The sequence below is a fragment of the Alligator sinensis genome, unplaced genomic scaffold (genome assembly GCF_000455745.1).
Source record: "Alligator sinensis unplaced genomic scaffold, ASM45574v1 scaffold802_1, whole genome shotgun sequence".
In the NCBI taxonomy this organism is placed as follows: domain Eukaryota; kingdom Metazoa; phylum Chordata; order Crocodylia; family Alligatoridae; genus Alligator; species Alligator sinensis.
The window spans coordinates 2,464,741-2,484,782 of record NW_005841918.1 but is presented as its reverse complement, the minus strand read 5'-3'; the positions used below and the strand labels follow the sequence as shown (position 1 = coordinate 2,484,782).

Here is a 20,042-nt window from a genome sequence, read left to right as displayed (position 1 = left end):
CAAAATGAGGAAGACAGGAGAAACAATACTTCTGTAATTTTTTTTTTAACCATACCAATCCTATGGGCATTCTCAGTGCAAATCACCTACTGACTTCAACAGGAGTTCTCCATATACATAACCTACAAGATGAGGTCCAAATGTTGTTACCCTCAGTTAAAAGGCAAGAGAGAGAGAGGCAATCAAAGTTTGGCTTCAGTTTCCATCACCAATTGAGTTTGTACTGCCTGAGGTCCTGGAAAATAAATTCAAGGTTTTGTTTAACTCTCATGGATTTGGATGAATTTTACAATGAGATAGTAAATTATTACTTGAAACTTCCTCTCTTAATTGCATTATTTTATGGCGACATTCCAGTCATGTTTAATCTTAAAATAAAACAGAATCCAGGGAACTGAAGTTAGGAACTGCTGTGGGTTTACTTAATTAAAAATATCTTCAGGATACTGGATTAATGCTTAGGTTTCATGTCAGTGTTGCAGTACAGTTTGTAAACCACTGAAATAATACTTGACTATAATGACTTTAATTTACCTTCTCCAGCAAATCATCAACTGTCAAATGCTTAAAGTGGTACACACATTGATATGTATTTATGTGCAGGTGTGAATTAGCATATAGTATATTGCAGAGAGGGAGAAAAAAAACAGAAACAGTGCATAACATACAGACTGCTCTGAGATGCCATAAATAGACTGAAAGGTACCAGTACATCATATAATACAATAATTGAGCTTGTATGTATCACCAGATTCTTTTGATAAAATTCATTCATACAAGAAAGTGTAATCCATATGATTTCTAACTAATTTATGGAATTAAGGCTTGAAATATCATAAAATAAATTAAAACTATGAGAACATTACGATTCACAAATGAATCCACCTATTAAAATAGGTAGTATAAGAGAGAGTAAAGAGATTTTAATCATACTCACATGATTTTAAATCTAATTCTCAGAATTCATATGCAAACTTGAACTCGGATATAGACAGAAAATTACTTTTTAGCATTCTGATGTTATAATTAGGGCTCATGACCTTAGTAAATACAGACTATCCTCTGTATATTTTCAAGTACCATGTAACAACTTCTATAAACTAATAAAAATGTTTAATTTGCTTTCAGACCCATGTCCATTTAGTGCATATGAACACGCTGCTTATACCATAGAAAGCACTGGTAGCCTTGTCTTGTTCAACATTTAAACTTACATTTTATAGTCAGGCTTCCTGGCAGGAGGCTGTGCAGGTTGAAAGTGGAGTATAAGAATTCCATAGCTGAGAAAACTGAAATGAATGAATACCACTTTGATATGCTGGCAAACTGCCTGCTAATATGATCCTCTCTCTGTGTCTGATACAGATGTGAAATAATGGACATTATGATATGGTTAGAAGATAGTAATTGTCCATAAGCACTTACATATTGGCTAAGTCCCCATGCAAATTCTTCCTGTCCCATTTTATATCATAGGATCAGTTAAAGTCCATAGAAGGGACAGCTAGGTTTTGTTCTTCTGGTAAAACTCCAGAGCAACTTCACAGAAGCCAAAAGAATTACTCCAGATTAAAGTGAGCTGAGTTAGATGAGAATTAGAATGTAGATATTAATTTTTTAACATAAATATCAAGTAAAGTAGCTATATATTCTTAGGTAGAAAAACACTTAGTTCCTCGTTCTTTTACCTAGCATTTCAGAATTTAGGAACATAAAGAATCTTAGCCTGAGACATTATGGATTTCTTTCCTATCTGAAATCTACCTGTATCCCCCTCTCTTCTTCTACTGGCCTCTTCTATACACAGTGCTGTAGAGGAATCATCTAACCAATTTCATGATTTACCTAACCTGGAAAATGGCCAAGCCTTCTGTAATGTTTGGCTGAATGCTATAGACAAAAGGGATAAGGAGATTCTATAACCACTGCGTTATAAATATTGAACAGTAACATATCGTCAGCCCTGGTCTCCTAATTTTCAACGCTACTTATTCTGCCCAGGCACCTGCTGCATCAGTAGTCTACAGCAGTTAAATCAAATCTGCTCTCAGACATACCGGATCAGCACATGTAGCATCAATGGGAATCTTGTACAAGGTTGAGAGAGAAAGCTGACCCTTAAATTTTTATTTAAACAGTAGCATTTTGATTGTAATCCTTTTCTTAGTGGGGTGGTTAGGGACTATACCATAAATAAGCACTTCATTAATTGTAGATACTTCTGGTCAAATTTTTAAAAAGTGGTTGATATTTTAAATATAAAAAATGTTGTCCTCTAAACCAGCTGTGGGAGAGGTGGTTGGTATTAAGATTAGTAAAACAAAATTCAGATTTAAGAGCAACCTGAAGGTTTACAAGAATTTAAAAGGCACATTATAAATTGAATTAAGCTTTAATGGTGGGCAAATGTTATATACAACTTAGATTCTAATTTCCATACATGAGAGTTGAATACCCGGCTTTTAACAGGGGAGTTCATTACCTAAGTGTCCTTTCTTTTGTAAATCTTTCCTCTAGGCTATAGATAGAGCTCTGTTTAACCACAACTATCAATGAGGCAAACAACACTGGCCTTTCCTATAATGAGTAGAAACGTGTAGTGACTAGTCCCATTAATTTTAAGGGTGTCAGAATCAATAAATATCAATATGATATGTTGTCTATTTAACAAGAAAAGGGGACTACAGAAACATAATATGACTTAGAGCCTGGCATTACATTTTTCACCAAGCTCAGTCCTGTGTATGTACATTCTAATGGGAAATGACAATATAGTTTTTTTAAACTTGGTTAGAGTTTCTTGAGTTACAGGTGTTGGCTAGCATAAATGACATAGTTCCATTAAAGTCCATGTACTCATGTCAATTTACAGTCATTGAGGATTTATCCCATTATTAATATTGTGATATAAATCTTTCCCCAAATCTTTTGAAGATAGGAAATAAACTTCATTTAAATGGGTCTAAAGTTATGGTATGAAATCATGGCAGCCCATGTTATTTTGGGGAACTGCTTTTTTCAAACCTAAACTTTAGTTTCAAAAGTGACTTAAGAGCTTAAGCCTTCTTGAAAGACTGTATCAGTTATAAATCCATGAGACCGTGCTCTGGAAGGCAACAGATAGTCAGTAAATCCACAGGGATGAATAATGAGAGACCTTTCCTCTAGTTAGCTGGATTTAAGATATAAATGGTGAGGGCCAGCAGGTCTGCTAGGCAAGCACTTCTTTTTGTTAAACTTTAGTTTAAAAGCACAGAATAGAGATAGGAAGAATTTGTAAAGGTCTAGTTCCATAAGATGCTAAGTACCTTGCAAGGACCTTTAAATCCCACTGATGATATAGCGTCTCTCTGTACAACTGTGACACAAAACTTGGGATTCACCATTCTGGGTGTGCTGATTACCTGAGTCTTTTCAGCACAGCACCTTCTGGCCATAGAATAGCAGGATAGAGGAGAGGAAGTTTTTCTCGCTGAAGAGCAGGAGTGCACTATGATTTAAAGTGGAAAGTCAGTTCAGGTTGCTTTTTCTTTTTTAAATTTTATATAAATCCAGAAGGATAATTTCTTTGAAGGATTGACTCATGTACTACAGTTGCAGTTTGCAGCTCCTAGCAGTACAGCAAAACTGCAGGTTGCATCATCCTGCAGTCTCTGCTAACTTTGTCGTTGATACAAAATGAAAGAAAATAAAGGCATTATTCAGAGCCCACTGAATCAGTGGAAAGAATTTCATCGACTTAGATCATATAAGATTGCACATGGAGATTTACTTTAAAAGGAAGGGATTTTGTAGAAGATAAATGCCAATACTTCTATCAAGTCAGAGATTAATTTGGGCATCCTTATTAACTGTCCCCACCAAAAGAACCCCAAACAGATACAGTTGTTCTGCAGAGTTTCTATATTATACTCCTTGAAGTTTTTTACTTTATCAATCATAATACCTATGGTGACGTAACATCATTAGATTTCCTGATGTCGTGTAGACTATGGTAGGCCTTAAGTTGTTTCATGCTGATATGGTAGATAGCATTTGCTTGCATTCCTTTAACCAAAGTTTGGGTGAGAAGAAGAAGCAAAGGAAATGATGAGGCCAGAGGACATCATAAGGTATGAATCATTTTGGGAAATTTAAGGAAGGAAAAAAAAAGGGTAAAGGTCACTAAAAGTCAATTACAGTAAAGGTCAATTAGAGTGATTTGATGCTAGAAAAGGCTAATTTTAGACAAGATAGGGAATAAAAATGGGTATATGAATACTAGTTAGAGTAATACCTATTAGGAATATGTGTGTGTGTGTGTTAGCTTATTTGTATGTATGTATTAGCTTATTTAGTAAGCTTTTTTATATTGAGCCAGTCAAATAGTCTAAAAATCTAGGTTAATCTCTGAATTTGTGCTATTTATCTTTGACCTATGGTACGTGCAGAATAGCCCATCTGCAGGTGAACCAAGATAAGAGCTCTTTTAAAACTTAATTTGAAATTTAGGTGAGAAGTCCTTTCCCCTAACATGCTGACCCCATTAGGGGCTTTTAAAGACTTTTTGAGCTAAGGAAATGAATTTTATATTCTCTCAAATGTTAATAGGATTATTTATTTAGATAAATGCATATGTAACAAATTTTAATCATTTGCTTGGTGTGCTTTAACTGTGCTGTTTGGTCATTTATATAATCTGTATATAGTTGTTATTGTTGCTATTAAAATGTATCTACATTTATGCTTGTATTTTATTTTGGCAGGACTAGCTCTTTGAACTGTTCTTGCTTCTCAGAATATATTTGAGGATCAAGACATGTTCTTTTCCTTTCCCTGTGCAGTGTATTTCCACTCTCCTCTTCGACTTTTATATATTCATTTCCCACATTTTTCTCCATGTGGCTGCTTCCTAGCCTCTCCTTCCCTATTTATTCCCCCCTCCTCCCACCTCATTGCTTCTGCAATCTCTTGGTGCTTTCCAATCTCTGTCCATTTCAAAATGTTTTGTCCATCTTCTCTGTTATATCCTAGGATGTCCTGCTCTTCATTTATCTACCTCCTTCCATGTAGATCCCAATGACTAATAAACACTATTAGATCAAAAAAATTTCAGGCTAGCTAACTCATTACCCTGCTCTGAAGCATTACATTTTGTTCTGTTTCTTATATTTTAGCCATGTTGAACTGGTGTTAATATTTATTGTAAGGAAAAAGGAAGATATTTTGCATGTCATCTTTATGACATTTATCTTAGATTTAAAAACTTCAGTGAAAACATTTGAACCACTGGTGATTTGGCTGGAGCATTATCAAAAAAAGTGAATGTGAGAATGTTTTGGCTTCCTTACAGGTTTTCTGGCAAGAAGTTATAGTTAAAACATGATGCAGTTGCAGATAAGTGCAATCAAATCTTGTATTCACATGCACTTTGGAAAAGAAAATATAGATCACTGTTGAAACTGTACCTGCTGGCCAACAGACCAAGGCAAGAAAAATAGGTAGAGAGGACTGACAGCAGGCTGAAGAGAATCAGGACATCAGATCTGGGTAAGTGCAAAGTAGCACAAAGGTTCCTGGGGCATGGGCAGAATAAGAGATTAGGAGGGCTGAGGAACACAAAAAATACAGTGTAGGAAACTGTAAAGAAGGCTGCGTAAACAATTCAGGATTTAGGTGTATGAGAAATCACTCAAGCTTTCCTCACCCATCCTTGTCAGTGTTCTTCAGAACACAGTGGTATGCCGGTAGCTGTGCACACTTCTGGCGTTTAATATTCTCTCCATGTATGCACACTTGCACATAAATACATATTGATTCAGCTGATTTGGCCTGGAACATGAAAAATTTCATTAAAAAACCCCATAAATCCATATTGAACAGTCCTGGTTGGCAGGTGAATGAATACTTTTCATATCTTAATTTTTACCCACCCCAGTTCCTTTTGAGCTCAGAGTAGTTTGCCAAATGGATGCTGAGAAAAAAAAAGGCTAGAAAGTTGTATCACTGGTATCTGGGGAAAAAAATCAGTTTAAATGAAATGAAGGAAAAAATTAGCTAAACCTTATTTAGGGCATTATCTCAGGCTAAAATGTGTAGCTGGTGTGATGATGAAGGATTAAGTTACTTCAATTTCTGCTAGGGCATTTCAGTTTTCAGTAAAGGTATCATGCCACTTCAGCATCAGAAAGATTGGGTGGAAATTCATAGAAATCATAGAAATAATAGAAAAGTAAGGTCACAAGGGATTTCCAGAGGTCATCTAGTCCAACACCCTCCTAAGGCAGGAACACCCCTATAAAATCCACTATCTAATTTATTAGCAAAACTACGCACTCAACTTCAATACAGCCACAAGGCATAACACCCTAATTTGTCAGAGGTAAAGGAGGGGGACCTCAGTGGCCATTTTCCTGCTGCTGCAAAGGTTGTTAAAATACACTCAAGAGATCCAAGGAAGAATGCCATGCCCCTGCTACAGAGGGAAATACCCCCCCACCCCCCCAAATCCATACCAATCTGACCATGGGGTAAAATTCTTCCTGACCCCAAATATGGGTATTAGTCTGACCCTGAGCTGGGAGGCAAGACCCTCTCGGCAGAATCTCTGGGTTTCAGTCCCATCAGGAGTACTGGCACACTCCAGTCAAAATCCCGTCTTGGTATGTTGGATATTCGGATAGAAATTGAAATTTTGTGAGCTGTGTTAGTTAAACAGGGAGTCCCTGCACCTGTATAAAGAGCAGGCTACAACTGTGAGGAAACAGAGCTGAATTCCTCCACCTTCTCCTTGAAGTCCATGAAAAATATGCTAAGGCAATGTGATTCACAAGAAAACAAGGCTGATGCTTGTATTTGCCTTTGCTTCTAATTCACTGCAGCTAATTTTGAAATGTTTCAACCATGCATTGCGTGAGTAGGACCAATTCATCTATTTATGGAAGAGAAAGTTTTCTCAGAATTGACAATATCATTTCTAGCAGGAACTTGTTAACTGATTAGCACATTCCACTTGGGAAACTTACAAAAAATGCAAATATTTTTGCTTTGACAGTAATTGCATACATCTCAATTTTGATCTCGTTTACTAGCCATGTTGCAATATTAGCTTGGTGCTTTAGTTGTAGGCAAAACCCCAGCAGATGCACCAATTACTTTACATACTGTTTACCCGCTTTTGGTGACATTGAGGCTAACCTTGGAGTCACCTCCCCCGCTGCCACATTCTCCTTTGTCGTACCACCATTTGTTTTTCAATTTGTCCAAGAGGCCTTGTTCATTCAGTTTTAAAACTGCGAGGTTAACAGCATTTCTTGAAACGATAAAACATATTTTGTAAGAAACTGCACAGCTGTTAAGATGTTAGAAGGAATGAGGACTTAAGCGCTTTTATAAGCTTCATCCACATGCTAAATAAACCTCTCATTTCCATATTATAAAATCCCTTACAGTATAAGAAAACTTGTTTACTTTCAAGCATGAAAAGTATGACTTTTTTAATGGCTTAGCTTTTAGCAAAAAAATGAGATTTCAATCAACCAACCAAAACAGTTATGTGAGCATATTTACAAAATAACTTTTTTTTCTGACTGGATATCATTAAAACCATCAGCTCAGTGCTCAGCAGCTAAAAGGCAAATAAAATATTAGGAATTATTAAGAAATTAATTGCAAATAAAATGGAAAATATCATTATCCCCCTTTATAAATCCATGGTGTACCTTGGATACTGTGCCCAGTTTTGGTTCCCACTTCTCAAAAAGGATATAGAAGAACTAGAGAAGATATAGAGAAGGGCAACAAGGATGATCAGTGGTATGGAGGGGCTTCCATATTAGGAAAGACTTAAGAGTTTAGTCCTATTCAGTTTTGAAAAGAGGAACTTGAGGGGGGACATGAGGGGGAACATGATAATAGTAATTGGTGAAGAGAAAGTAAATAGGGATTTCTTATTTACTTATTTTTGGAGGAAAAGTGCATCAGCAGCTATTGAACATGGGAATTAGGGTACAGCCTCTGAATTAGAACTTCCTAGACCTTAAATGTCTAGACTTCCTAGACCTCAAAACAAGCTCAATATAGGCCTAGATTTTTAACAGACAGGAAATGGTATTTAAGTGCCATATTTTAAAAATCTAAATCTGTACTTTATAGTTAGTTCCACAGTTACTGCATATTATCCAGAAAACCTAAATGATTATTAATCCATCAAGGCATGTATACTATGTTCATTACATTTTATGGAAGTTTAATACTTTATGGGATGTTAATAATGTCCAAGCCCCCTGCTGCAATTAATTTAAAATTAATTGCCAAGTGGCACAAAGCCTACTGCTAAACCCCTAAATCAATGTTTACTCATAAATATTAATAATAAGCATTTATATAATGATCCACTTGTTCAAAGAACTTAACACATGACGGCATTTCTTGTATCTCAGGGAGCCCACAAACAGCTGCATGCCTTTGAGATGTGCACCACACTTCTCTGCAGGCAAAATCTGACTAGGGCTGCCTGCTCAAGTGGAGGGTTTGTGGAATAATGGCTCCACCTACTCTCCATCTCCTTTGGGTGAGTATTCATACCCAGGTGGGCAGTATCTGTGAACTGAGCACAGGGGCAAGGTAAAGGAATTCTTTGTACTCTTTCACCCTGCTCTGCACATCCTTTCACAGTTCACAGAAGAAAAGGCAATGTCATTATTTCCATTGTTCAGAAAATGAAAATAAGGCAATACCACCTCTATGGGATGTTCCCCCTTTTGACCCTGTTGAAACTTATCTGTGGAGGATATACAGTGGAGAAAGACTTCAGTGAAGGCAATGACCACATTCACTTAATTGCTGTCCATCTCAATGTTGTGGAATCCTCTATGCAGGATTTAAGAGAAGCAACAAGTTGGAGAACATTTGGAAGCAGTGCTTTGGCAGGGTTGCTGGTGCCAAGAGTCACAGGGGATGAGGAGGGTAGGAACCTGGAGAGAGACCTTCAAAGAGTTGCCTATAATGCCATAGATCTAAAGGAACCTTCTGCATGGCAAGGGAAAGTACCTGGGTTCCACAGATGAACAAGAATAACAGAAACTATAACAGTGCTGACTCATGACATTTTCCATCTCATTGGGTGCATCTACACAAGATGCTTTACTGCGCAGTAGCCTAGTTTGCTACATGGTAAGCATGTGTGTCTACATGTGCACATATTTACTGCGCAGTAAACCTCACTCATCGTGAGACAATTTGCTACCTACAAATGCAAGTAGCAAATTTACTTGCAATTACTTACTGCGTAGCAGTGCTCATGTAGATGCCTGACCAGGAGCAAATCTGCTCCCTGTCAGCCGGCCACCAGGGGGCAGGAGATTGCTCCCTGCCCCTGGGAGCTGCCTGCTACTGGGGTAGGTTCTGCCACTAGAGCCCAGGCAGGGATTATGTCTCCCTGCCCTGGCAGCAGGGAGCTCCAAGCCCCTGCTCCGAGATCATGATCAGGGAGTAGGGGTTAGGAGATCCTTATCTCCTAGCCCCCACTTCACCATCACAATTGGAATGTGTATATGGAGGAGGGGGGCTAAGAGATCCTTATCTCCCAGTGCCAGCTCTGTGACAGTGGGGCCGGTGCTGAGACATCCTTATCTCCCAGCCAAGCTCTATGGGCCAGCCTCACAAATGAAGAGCTGGCAGAGAATCTCCCCATGCTGGCTCCTCTGTTACAGAGCTGGCATGGGGAGCTCCCTGCTGGTGGGAGCTGGGGATACTGTTCCCCACTCAGCACCACGATCATGGAGCAGGAGCTCGAAATGGTCCTGGGTGGGGTAGGTCCCATCCCCCTGCCCCAGTCCATTGGTGGTGCAGCTAGCAATGAGCTAGCTGCCTCACTGGTGGATCAGGGCAGGGGGTGTCAGATCTGCTCCTCCCCTGCAGCTCTTTCCAAGTCCTCTGCCCTCAATCAGGGAGCTGGGGACAGGAGCTCCCTGCTGCTGGGGAAGGGGGACATTGTCCCTGCGTTTGTAGCAGGCAGCACCCTGGGGGCAGGGTGCAATTTCCCAGCCCTGGGCAAGAGACAGCTGTCTTCTGGCTTGGTGCTCCCTGCCAGCCCCTGGTCAAGCACCTAGCAGGAGCCTAGAGCTCCCTCTGGTGGTGGCAGGCACTGGTGATGCATAAGGGGTGCATACAGGTGCATGTGCACCCACTGAGATTGGCCATGCACCCCCTGGAAGTGCCAGCCACGAAACTGGAAGTGCTGGTGGAAGTGCACTTCCAATTTTGCCGGTTTTGCCACTGGTGGTTCTGGGCTTGACGATTGGCCACTGGGGGACCCCAGGTTGGCAATCTGGTGCCCAGCCAGACTCAGGAGGCACCAGTTGCCCATGGTGTCAGGGGCTCATTGCAGGACCCCAGGAAGCGTGAGAAGTTTGCTGCCGTTAGTAGCAAATCTGCTTCTGCTTCCCTGTACATGTGGATGCCTGCTGGGGAGTGTTTACTCATGAGTAGTTTACTCATGAGTAAAATGCTCCTGGATCTAATGCATGTATAGATACACCCACTCAGGAATAGATTTACAACCCTGTGGGCATGTCTACATGTGTGCATTTAAAGTGCACTAGCCCAATTTAAGGTGTACCCATAATGCACTTTAAAATGATGATTTTAGCCTATTTGTGCCTAAATTTGATACCCAATTTATACATAAAGTGGGTATCAAATCTAGGCATGAATAGTTAAGTCACATTAGTGCATGTGTAGATGCACTAATGCACATTAACGCAGTGTATGTCAATGGATAAACACCATGTTAATGCGCATTAGCATGTCTGCACATGCGCTAATGAGACTTAGTTATTTGTGCCTAAATTTAATGCCTCTTAATTCACATTAGCACATCCATGTGTAGAAGCGTGCCTAATTCGGCTTAAGCAAAGGCGTGTTAAGTTTAGGCACATGTAAATACACATGTAGAAATTCCCTGTATGGAATAAATGACTATTTTAGAACATCTCTCTTCTTTCTTTTATTGCCTGATAACAGCTTTTCATATAAGCCATTCTTGGAACCTAGGCAGATCCATGCTGGCTAATTATGACATTTTGGAAACTATTTGTAGCAGAAGTGACCTGAGCCTGTTTTCTTTGTAGTTACAGTTATATTAGATTGCCAATATAGATAATGTAATTGCTTGCCTGTCCCTGAATCTGGAAAGAGAGAACTGTAGGCCAGAGTGGGAGTGATAACACTGTTCTTTGTGGATAAAGCCTTAGAGGAGAATTTAGCAGCTAATCTGACAAATGTAATTTTGTATAAGTACTTTAATTATGGTTCATGATCTAGGGGGAGAGGTGACAATTGGATTGAAATTGTTCATTTGTCCCTTTCATTCCAGGAAGCAATTGCTTCTGAACCACGGATACGTACCATGGGTTTCCAATTAAACTTTTAGATACAAAGGTTATGCTTCTGTCCGATTCATAAAGTTATCATGATGTCTAATCCTGCTATTCTTATTCAGCAAAAGTTCCTGTTAACTTGAATGAACATTTTACCTGAGTGAGAACTTGACACTAGTGCATATTATTTGTTTTGAAAACATTTAACATGTAGGGCCTCAGGATGCTGTCAGTGAAATCAATAATACAGTACTGCCATTTATTTCAATTGGAGAAAGGGCAGGGTTTAACTCAGTGTTGGAGTCTTGTAATCCTCATACTGGGCAGCACTGACATGAATGCTCCCCTTGAGAAAGCAATTGTGTGTTAGGGGTGCAGAGCCAGATCTGCATTAAAGATAAGTGGAAGTCCCTGGTATGAAAATGAGGAACATCTCAAGGAAAGGTAAAAAATGTCCTGATTCAGCAAGGTGTTTAAGCAATGGCTATGTACAGATGAGACATTTCTACTGTGAGAATTGTTGCTTTCTCCATGGAAACTATAAATGTACATATGTTCATTCAATTTCTGCCAAGGGAAGCATGCCCCCTCTGGGAGAAGAATCAACCTGAAAGATTTTTCTTGCAAGAGAAACTCTCTTGCAAGAATTAATGTGTGTAAGATACCCTCCTGATCTGGTGTTGGACGGGAGAGAAGCAGCAGAAGAATGTTCCCTGCCTTTTCCCTATATAGGGAATATCCACTTTAGGGAATAGGTTGGGGTCTTTCTCCCACTATTCTCCTCTTTCCTGAGCTGGCCTGGAAGGGACTGGAGTGGCAGGGGCAAAGTCTCCTAACTCCTCCCCAGACTGTGGTCCCTAGTCTGAAAAGCAGGTGGGAGGTGTTGCTTGGTTTCTTCCTTTGTTCTGCTTCTGGCAACAAGAAGCAGAGTGGGGGAGCAACTGATCCTTGCTCCCCACCAGCTCTTCAGATCAGGAACTCCAGCCTCAGGAGCAGGCAGGGGTTTTTCCCTGTGGCTCCATCTGCAGGCAGCATTTAAAGCCCACAGGACTGTGAAATGTAATGGGCAGAGCTTCCTCCATCTCATTTCACAGCCCTACAAGCGTTGAACATACTGCCCACACTGCCCAGCTGCAAGCACATCTTGCACATGTTATTTAAATCAGATTTGCCTGATAACAGTATAGACAAAAAATGTCTACTTTGTTGTTTCTAAACTCATACTCATATTTCATATAAACCATATTAACCAAGGTGAATGTACACAATATTATCTCTACACTAAAGGCTCAGTCCACTATCTGTTGATGGAGAAAGGAATACTTTGGCTTCAGTGACAACTGGTAAAAAAAAGGCCTTAAATCCTAAAATCCTTAATTTTTTACTCTGTCTTTTTTCAGGAAAAAAAAAATCCCCATTGACTTCAGTGAAGATTTTGCATATGGCCTGAGCAAAAATGTAACAAGAACTTTAGCCTTTTGCCTTTAGTATTGTAACTATTGACACATTACAAGATTTTAAGTTAATATTCATACATAGATCTTTCACCAGACCATTCCAGGGCATTGCTATCTCAAACTAGAAAAAAAATTATTTAAAGGTTCTAAAAATAAAACCACCTTTAATTTCCATCTTGACAAATATTCCAAGCTACCCCCAAATACATTAAAATTAATGAATAAAAAAACTTTCCCAGTATTTTAGAATAGCTGCAGCTGGTTGAATAAGCCCAAAACAAGTAAAAAGAACCTATTCGTGAGAGGGTTATTTAGCAGGGTATTTAGCCGTATCCATAGACAGTGTCACAGCACAACAGAAGAATGGAAATAAAAAGGATGGACAAGAAAATGAGGATTTAAGCTGCAATTATTGCCCAAAATTAAATTCTATTGTTTATAAATCTAATACACTGTATGCCTTGTTATGTCTAGTAGGCCATGTAAAAACGGGTAGTTTCACACTGTTCTTTCTCTTGCTTTGTTATTGGATTATGACTCAACATGTGAAAATTCACTGTTTCAGCCTTCTTGAGGAATAACAAAGAGATTCTTTGCTCATGCTACAGCATCTTGTGAAGGAATGTGATTAAGTAGAAATCTCTCAACATGCGTGATGACAGTTGCTTTCACTCAACAATAGACGTGAGGCTTTAGGGCCAGATTTGATCATCCTTATGCATACTATATAGTTCTTTACTTGACTATAAAGTACTACCTAACATAAACATGAGTGGCAGAAGCTGCTATCATTAATTAAAAAAATACAGCTGGATACTAAAGTCCTCACTTAGGCAAATCTCCTATTTGAGACAATATTCCATAGTGAAGAAAACCAGAGATTTATGAGAGTAAGGATTAAGTAGTAGAAAATAAGGAAGTCCTTTAATATTTGGTCCATAGTATAAATTCTGCATAATTATGGAAATCTTCAGAAGCATTTTATTAATAAAGAGAAAACAGAATTCTTGGATGCAATGGACAAAACCATTTACCTAATTCTGGCTCCTTATATATTGCACCTCTTTCCAGTCTCTCCCAAAGTTCATTATTATTTGGCTGCTTTCAATGGATGGATCCTGAATACTGTTAAAGCCACAATGGAAAGACAGTATAGAGTTACAGGCATGTCTACACGTGTTATTAATTTGAAGTAAGCTTACTGTGTAGTAAAAATACTGTTCAGTAAGCCTACTGGGGAGTATGTCTACATGTGCTCCCTCTTGAGAGCAGATTTACTTCTAATGGGAACAGCCTGAAGAGGCTCCCCCTGGATGCTAGTTCAGGGGCTGGTCCCTATGTACACAGGGCTAGTTCAAGAGCAGGTCCCAGCCCCCTGTCCTGGTCTGCCAGTGAGGCAGCTAGTAGTGAGCCACTGGCTGGGGGGGGATTCTCCACCTATCTGGGGGCTCACTGCTAGCTGCCACACCAGCAGATCCCCAGTCCTGGAGCTGCTCAGCCCGGAGACCCATGGCACTGAGATATGTGTGTGTGTGTGGGGGGGTGGGTGGGACCTAGTCCCTGTGCTGATTGGCTTCTGTGGGGTAGGGGAGGGAGGCAAGAGCTGAGCAGGGCCAGGACTGGGCCCCCTGCTGGTATGGCTGACCAGAAGCAAATTTGGTCCTGGTCAGCATCTACATGAGCCCTACCGTGCAGCATCTACTATACAGTTAGTTAGTACCTGCAGTAGCTTATTAGTACAGTTACTTAGTGATGTTTTATTGTGAAGTAGATTAGTGTATTGCTCAGTAAAGCATCTCATGTATACATGCCCACAGTGTAGGATCTTTAGAAGATTTGTAAAAGTCATTATGCTTCTCCTCATGCAGGATGAGTGCTATAACAATAAGCTCAACTTCAAATACTATTTACTTTTACAATTTTCAAAGATCAGCTGTTCAATAATAATAATAATAAAAAGCTTCCAAGGTGACTTGTGAGATTATTGTACCAGATTTGATAATGCTAGTTGGAGATATGTATTTCAGTTAAAAGACAGAACTACTCAGACAATGAAAGCTATAGACAAGGCCTATACACAAGCATAGTTCTTTGCAAAAATAAATATCAGACTAAAAAGAAATAAATGGGTACTTATCTGCCAGGTAAGAGAGTCATCATAAAGCACCTGCTTTATAGCCCACTCAAGTCAGTGAAAAGACTCAATTTGGCTCTTTGTCTACACAGTTTCCTAAGTAATCCTGAGGGCAATGCACTTAGGCATTCCCCTCTCACACTGCATGTGTCAAATCAGGAAATTATTGGTGTAGCTGCACTGACGGTACCCTAGTCCTGTCTCCAGCATGCTCTGTGTCTCAAGCATGTTTGAGAACAGTGTTGGATAGTACTCTTGGTGTGCCTCCACTGCCACATTTCCAATTTTGGCACATGCAAAATTGGAGTGGCATGCTTGAGAACCCTGGGAAGGCCATGTAGACACACCTATTGATATTCAAAGGTTTTGGATCAGGGCAATAGTTAACAGATGAAATTTTGACTAGAATTCTACTAATAAAGTGCCATTTGGTGACCTGAGTTAAACAATGCCATATTTTGTTCTCCTACATCTCTGGTGGTTTAACTGCCATTTCACAGGTGCAAATAAAGGTAGAATTTTGCCTTGAGGACAGTGGTAGTGACCAAATAGTGGGAGAAGAAGTAAAATTACTTTCTAGACATTCTAGACACACAAAGAAGCACTTTAAATTATAACACTCCCTTATAACACAAAGTCTTAGAGCCATTTACAAACACAGGATAGTAAATTTTGAAGTATTATTAAAATCCAGAGGTAGGAGCGAAGTCTGTGTGCTTACTTATATAAAACTCTTAACTTCCGCCGCCCCCCCAACCCCCACCCTGCAAACAAAACAAACAGTTCACCAAAATGAGGGCATGTGTTTTAAGTGGGGAAGCTGATTTTCTTTGCTGCAACAGAAGCATGGAGGGGTTGTGTTGCAAAATGGCAGCTGCTTCTGTCTCAGTATAAACCCTTTCATAAACTGGCAGCAGTAAGTGTCCACTAAGCCAAAAGCTACAGCCAATTAATCAGAAACCATAAAAGGGTTAAGAGCATATGCTGGCTAGCTGCTTGTTAGCTGAGAGAAACAGTAGTCATTGCACAAGGCCGCCTCTCTATAAAAAGCCAGCACTAGCCCATGACTCTAGAATTTTTTTTCTATATTCTGTCTTCTACAAACAAGGCATTTGGTATATGAGAAAATATACTAATAGTACAGATGACTATCACCCAATGTGTGCTGCTGCCTACTGGGGAGAAAAACAGCATAAATCTTGCATAGGTTTATGGCCATCTCTAAACAAGATCCAAGTCTGAACTAAACCCCTAGATTCACACATCTCTGAACAGTATCAAAAATCCAAACCCAGACTTTGATCCAGATTCTGTAAATGACACTGCCTTTACAAAGTCAAAGCTACAATCTCATATTCAATGTCAGCCATACATACTGGCTCTGGAGATAGATCTGAAGGCTGTGACTTGAGCTTCCTGCTAACTTTAACTGGATTAGTTATACAAATCTAAGTTGATTTGTATAAAGATTATGTCTTTCTTCTTTTTCCGGATAAAACCTATGATTTTCTAATCACACAGAGCATTTATACACATGCTCCAGAAGTGGAGGAGGCACTTTAATCAGACCGGCTGCCAGGGGACCCTGCCCCACCCTCCACTCAGTAACTGGCTGCTGGGGGCCCCTCCCTGCTTGGTGATTGGCCATGGACAGGGGAGGGAGCAGGATGCAAATGCAGCTATTGGCCCCCCAGGCACTGGAGACCCATGGTACACCACTGGTGGCTACAAGAGCCATTCTAATTAAAGTGCCTGGAGTGTCATGTGTCAATGAACGAGCTTAAAGTGCCTGGAGTGTCATGTGTCAATGAAAGAGCTTGTTAAAGCCCCCCTGCCACCATTTTTCAGCATGAGGACACTGATACATGTGATGCTGGAGTCTGCTGGAATGTGGTAATTACCACACTCCCGCAGACTCTATTGAGTCTGCTCCGATGTGTTGTAATTACTGCACTATATACGTGTGCCTTGCTGCATGTGTATAGGCACCCATAATCAAGGGTCACCTGGTCTCACCCCTTATGTGAATGGAGGATTAGTACTCCTAAATCATGCATTACCAATGCTTATCGAATTTTTCTTTGAAAATCTCCCACAAAGGAGATTCCAGAACTTCCCTGAATAGTCTCTTCCACTGTCTCATTGTTTTAAGAGCAAGGAAGTTTTCTTTCCCCATGAGATCTAATTTAAGCCTAATCAGTTTTTTAAAGATCAGTCTTAGAATCAATACAATAAAAAAGCATTAAGAATGGTTATAAATAGGTCTTCATTTTGGAATAGCTGGATCAGACTGTAGGAAGTGGATTGACATTCTGCAGTTCACCTTGGACCAAATAAGGTACCTGAATCCTGGGTGGTGGGAACTGTTTCTGCTCCATTTAAGTTAGATGAGATAGCAATTTGCCATACTTGAAGATCTGCCCTAAGCAGAACAAAGTGGACTAAAAGCTGTTGAATATGGCCAGCGAAGGATGCCTCCCCCCCAGACGGTAGTTGTCAGTCAGCATAGCCATCTTCTATGCCAGCCTTCCACTATTTGTGGCAGAGAAAAAAGGGGACTAGGATGAGTATGAGTGGGCCCGTCTACACGTGCATTAACATGCTTTAGTTAATGCACATGAAATCTAGTACCTCCATTGTGAGGTACTAGAAAAATGTGCATTAGCCTGCCTTAATGTGCATTAACTAAAGAACACCATTTTAAAGTGATGCTTAACATGCATTAGCTTGTTTAAATGTGCATTAAATAAATAGCACATTTTTCAGTGACACTTTAATGTGCACTAAAATAGACTAATGTGCATTAAAGCACATGTGTAAACACACCCAGTTAGAGACAATGGGAACTTATGCCAGTAGTATGTGTTACATTTGTTCTTTTACAGTTCTAACTTGTCCAAGGACCAGATGGCTCAGGAAGCCACAGCTGGCTATTTTAATCTTTTAGTCTTACTACCTTTGAGCTCTTTCTCAGTACAGTTAAGAATGAGGCCCAGATGCATTTTGTAAAACACAAGCTGGTGCATTTTTATGGCCTGTTCATATTAGCCCTTAAAACTGTTTCACATGCGGCCAATCTTATAGGACAATTAAAAACCAATTTTCCATTACAAATGTAATTTTCATGCTATTTATATTTATGATGATTTGGAAAGAGATGATGTTGGATAATCGTGCTACACAAAAGCCAGATATTCTATACATGTTTAACAATTTGCAAAAAGAGAGTACATTTTAAGCTGCATGGCATTGTCTGAATTTAATTATTTAGGAATGAAACAAGCATTGTTCTAATTAGAATGATTTAGCCAAAATATATGGGATTTTTTTCCTCAGAAAATTTAAAGGATCAATAAAACAAAATTTAAATGATCAAAAAAACAAAAATCTTTAAGGGTGCAAACAAGTATTTAGGTTTAGTTAACTGACTTTAAGCCAGCTAAAACTAAACCAGAAACAGCACATGCAGATATTCACTGCTTCCAGGAGTGGTCCCAGCAGCTTAGAGCAAGTAACTTGGGAGTGGGAGAGGGGTTGATAGAATTATTGCTGGGCTGGTGGGTTCATGGGGAGAGGCTAGAGGGTCTGGGGTGATTGGTCAGTCCAGGGGGGTCCACAGTGGGGGATGTTGCCCAGTCAGGGAGGTCAGTCACCAGGGGCAGAAGGGTGGGAGAAACAACACAGCACCAGAGCTGGGACAAGTGGCTGGCCTTTCCTAATCTTGGGGCTGGGCAAATAAAATTATTTGAAAATACAAATAGCATACATGAATGTACTCGCATGTATAAGGTGTAGTTTTATAAACTTAGAGCGTAGCCTCTTGGAGGTGCTTTAGGCCATTATTTAGATGCTGCTATCACCACTCCCAAAACTGCTGCTCATTTGCCGCCTAATGCCAGAGGTATTTCAGTTTCCCAAGCACCTGAAAAGGGATTCTCAAGCTAAGTAGAAGAAACAATGATTCTATCAGGGAGACCTGACCCTTTACACAAGCCCAGGACATGGTCTAAAATGGAAAATTGCCAGATATGAAAACATGCATATCATTGTGCAGGGTATATACTTAGGATGTTGGAGGTATTGATTCAAATCCATGCTCTACAGATTGGACTGGTCCCCCAGCCTCAAGCATCCCAGGTGAGAGATCGGGCATTCTACATGTCATCAGGCTCAGGGAGATGGGCATTTGGTATTGACCCCTGCTCCTACCCCTACTGATGTCTAGTGTAGTAGCCAATGATTATTAAAAGCAAAATACAGAAACATTACTGGAAATAGGGGCCAGAAAGCAGGGCTCCCCCCTTTCCAGGACAGTGACCAGCTCCCTGTACCATGGAGAGACTACCTATAGCTTGCTCTCCTTCTGGCCTCACATATCTTTCCCTCCCTGCTGCTCAGTGGGCCAGCTTCAACAGTACAAGTGGGAGGTATTCTTTGTGGACTGATGGTTTGATCCATGGCCTAGCGGTGATGGCATTTTGCTGGGCAGTGGAATGCAGATTCAATTCCTCTCAGAGTGAAGGAGGGGGTATAGAACCTAGCTATTTCATTTTGTGGGCAAGTGCCTTAACTACTAGGTAAGTCCATACTATCCACTTCATTTTTCTCTAACCACACATCTGAGGTCTTAAACACAGTTATGCAGCTATCTAGGTGGAAAAGGATGAGTCGCAACCCCATGAGTTGGTAATGGAATGCTTCTGATCGGCTCAGAAAGACAAGTCTAGCCATGCAAAAAACAGGATTCAAAATCTGTGTAAGGAGCAAAAATGCTCTTACTTGGTTATATTTACATGCATAAGTAGCACTTTAATGAAACAGCATTAGGTGACATAGAATTTGGGAGTCAGTCTTTCTCTCTCTCTCTCAACAAACATTTATTTATTTTTAATATAAAAAGCACAGGTTCACTAGGAAAAGAAAGTGAGCAAACCACCTCAAAGTACCCCTCAGCCTGATAGTTGGGCACTCATCTAGGATGTACAAGATATGGTACAGAGTCACTTGGAGGAACTAGATGCGTTTAAGTCGGCAGGCCTGGATGAGCTCCATCCAAGGGTACTGAAGGCACTGGCTGACGTCATTGCACAG

General features: G+C 40.0%; 1 protein-coding gene across 2 annotated transcripts in view; it reads right to left on the bottom strand.

The window, feature by feature from the left end:
• The window catches only part of GRIA4 (glutamate ionotropic receptor AMPA type subunit 4), a 383,074-nt gene that overhangs the window by 11,640 nt on the left and 351,392 nt on the right, over positions 1–20,042 (bottom strand). Inside the window, exon 14 of one of the 2 annotated variants that reach the window (XM_006018946.3) lies at positions 7,177–7,291. The exons of the other annotated variant lie outside the window; for it this stretch is intronic. Within the exon in view, the coding sequence (XP_006019008.1) occupies positions 7,177–7,291 (115 nt within the window). The remainder of the gene's footprint in view (positions 1–7,176; positions 7,292–20,042) is intronic. 2 annotated transcript variants of the gene reach the window in all.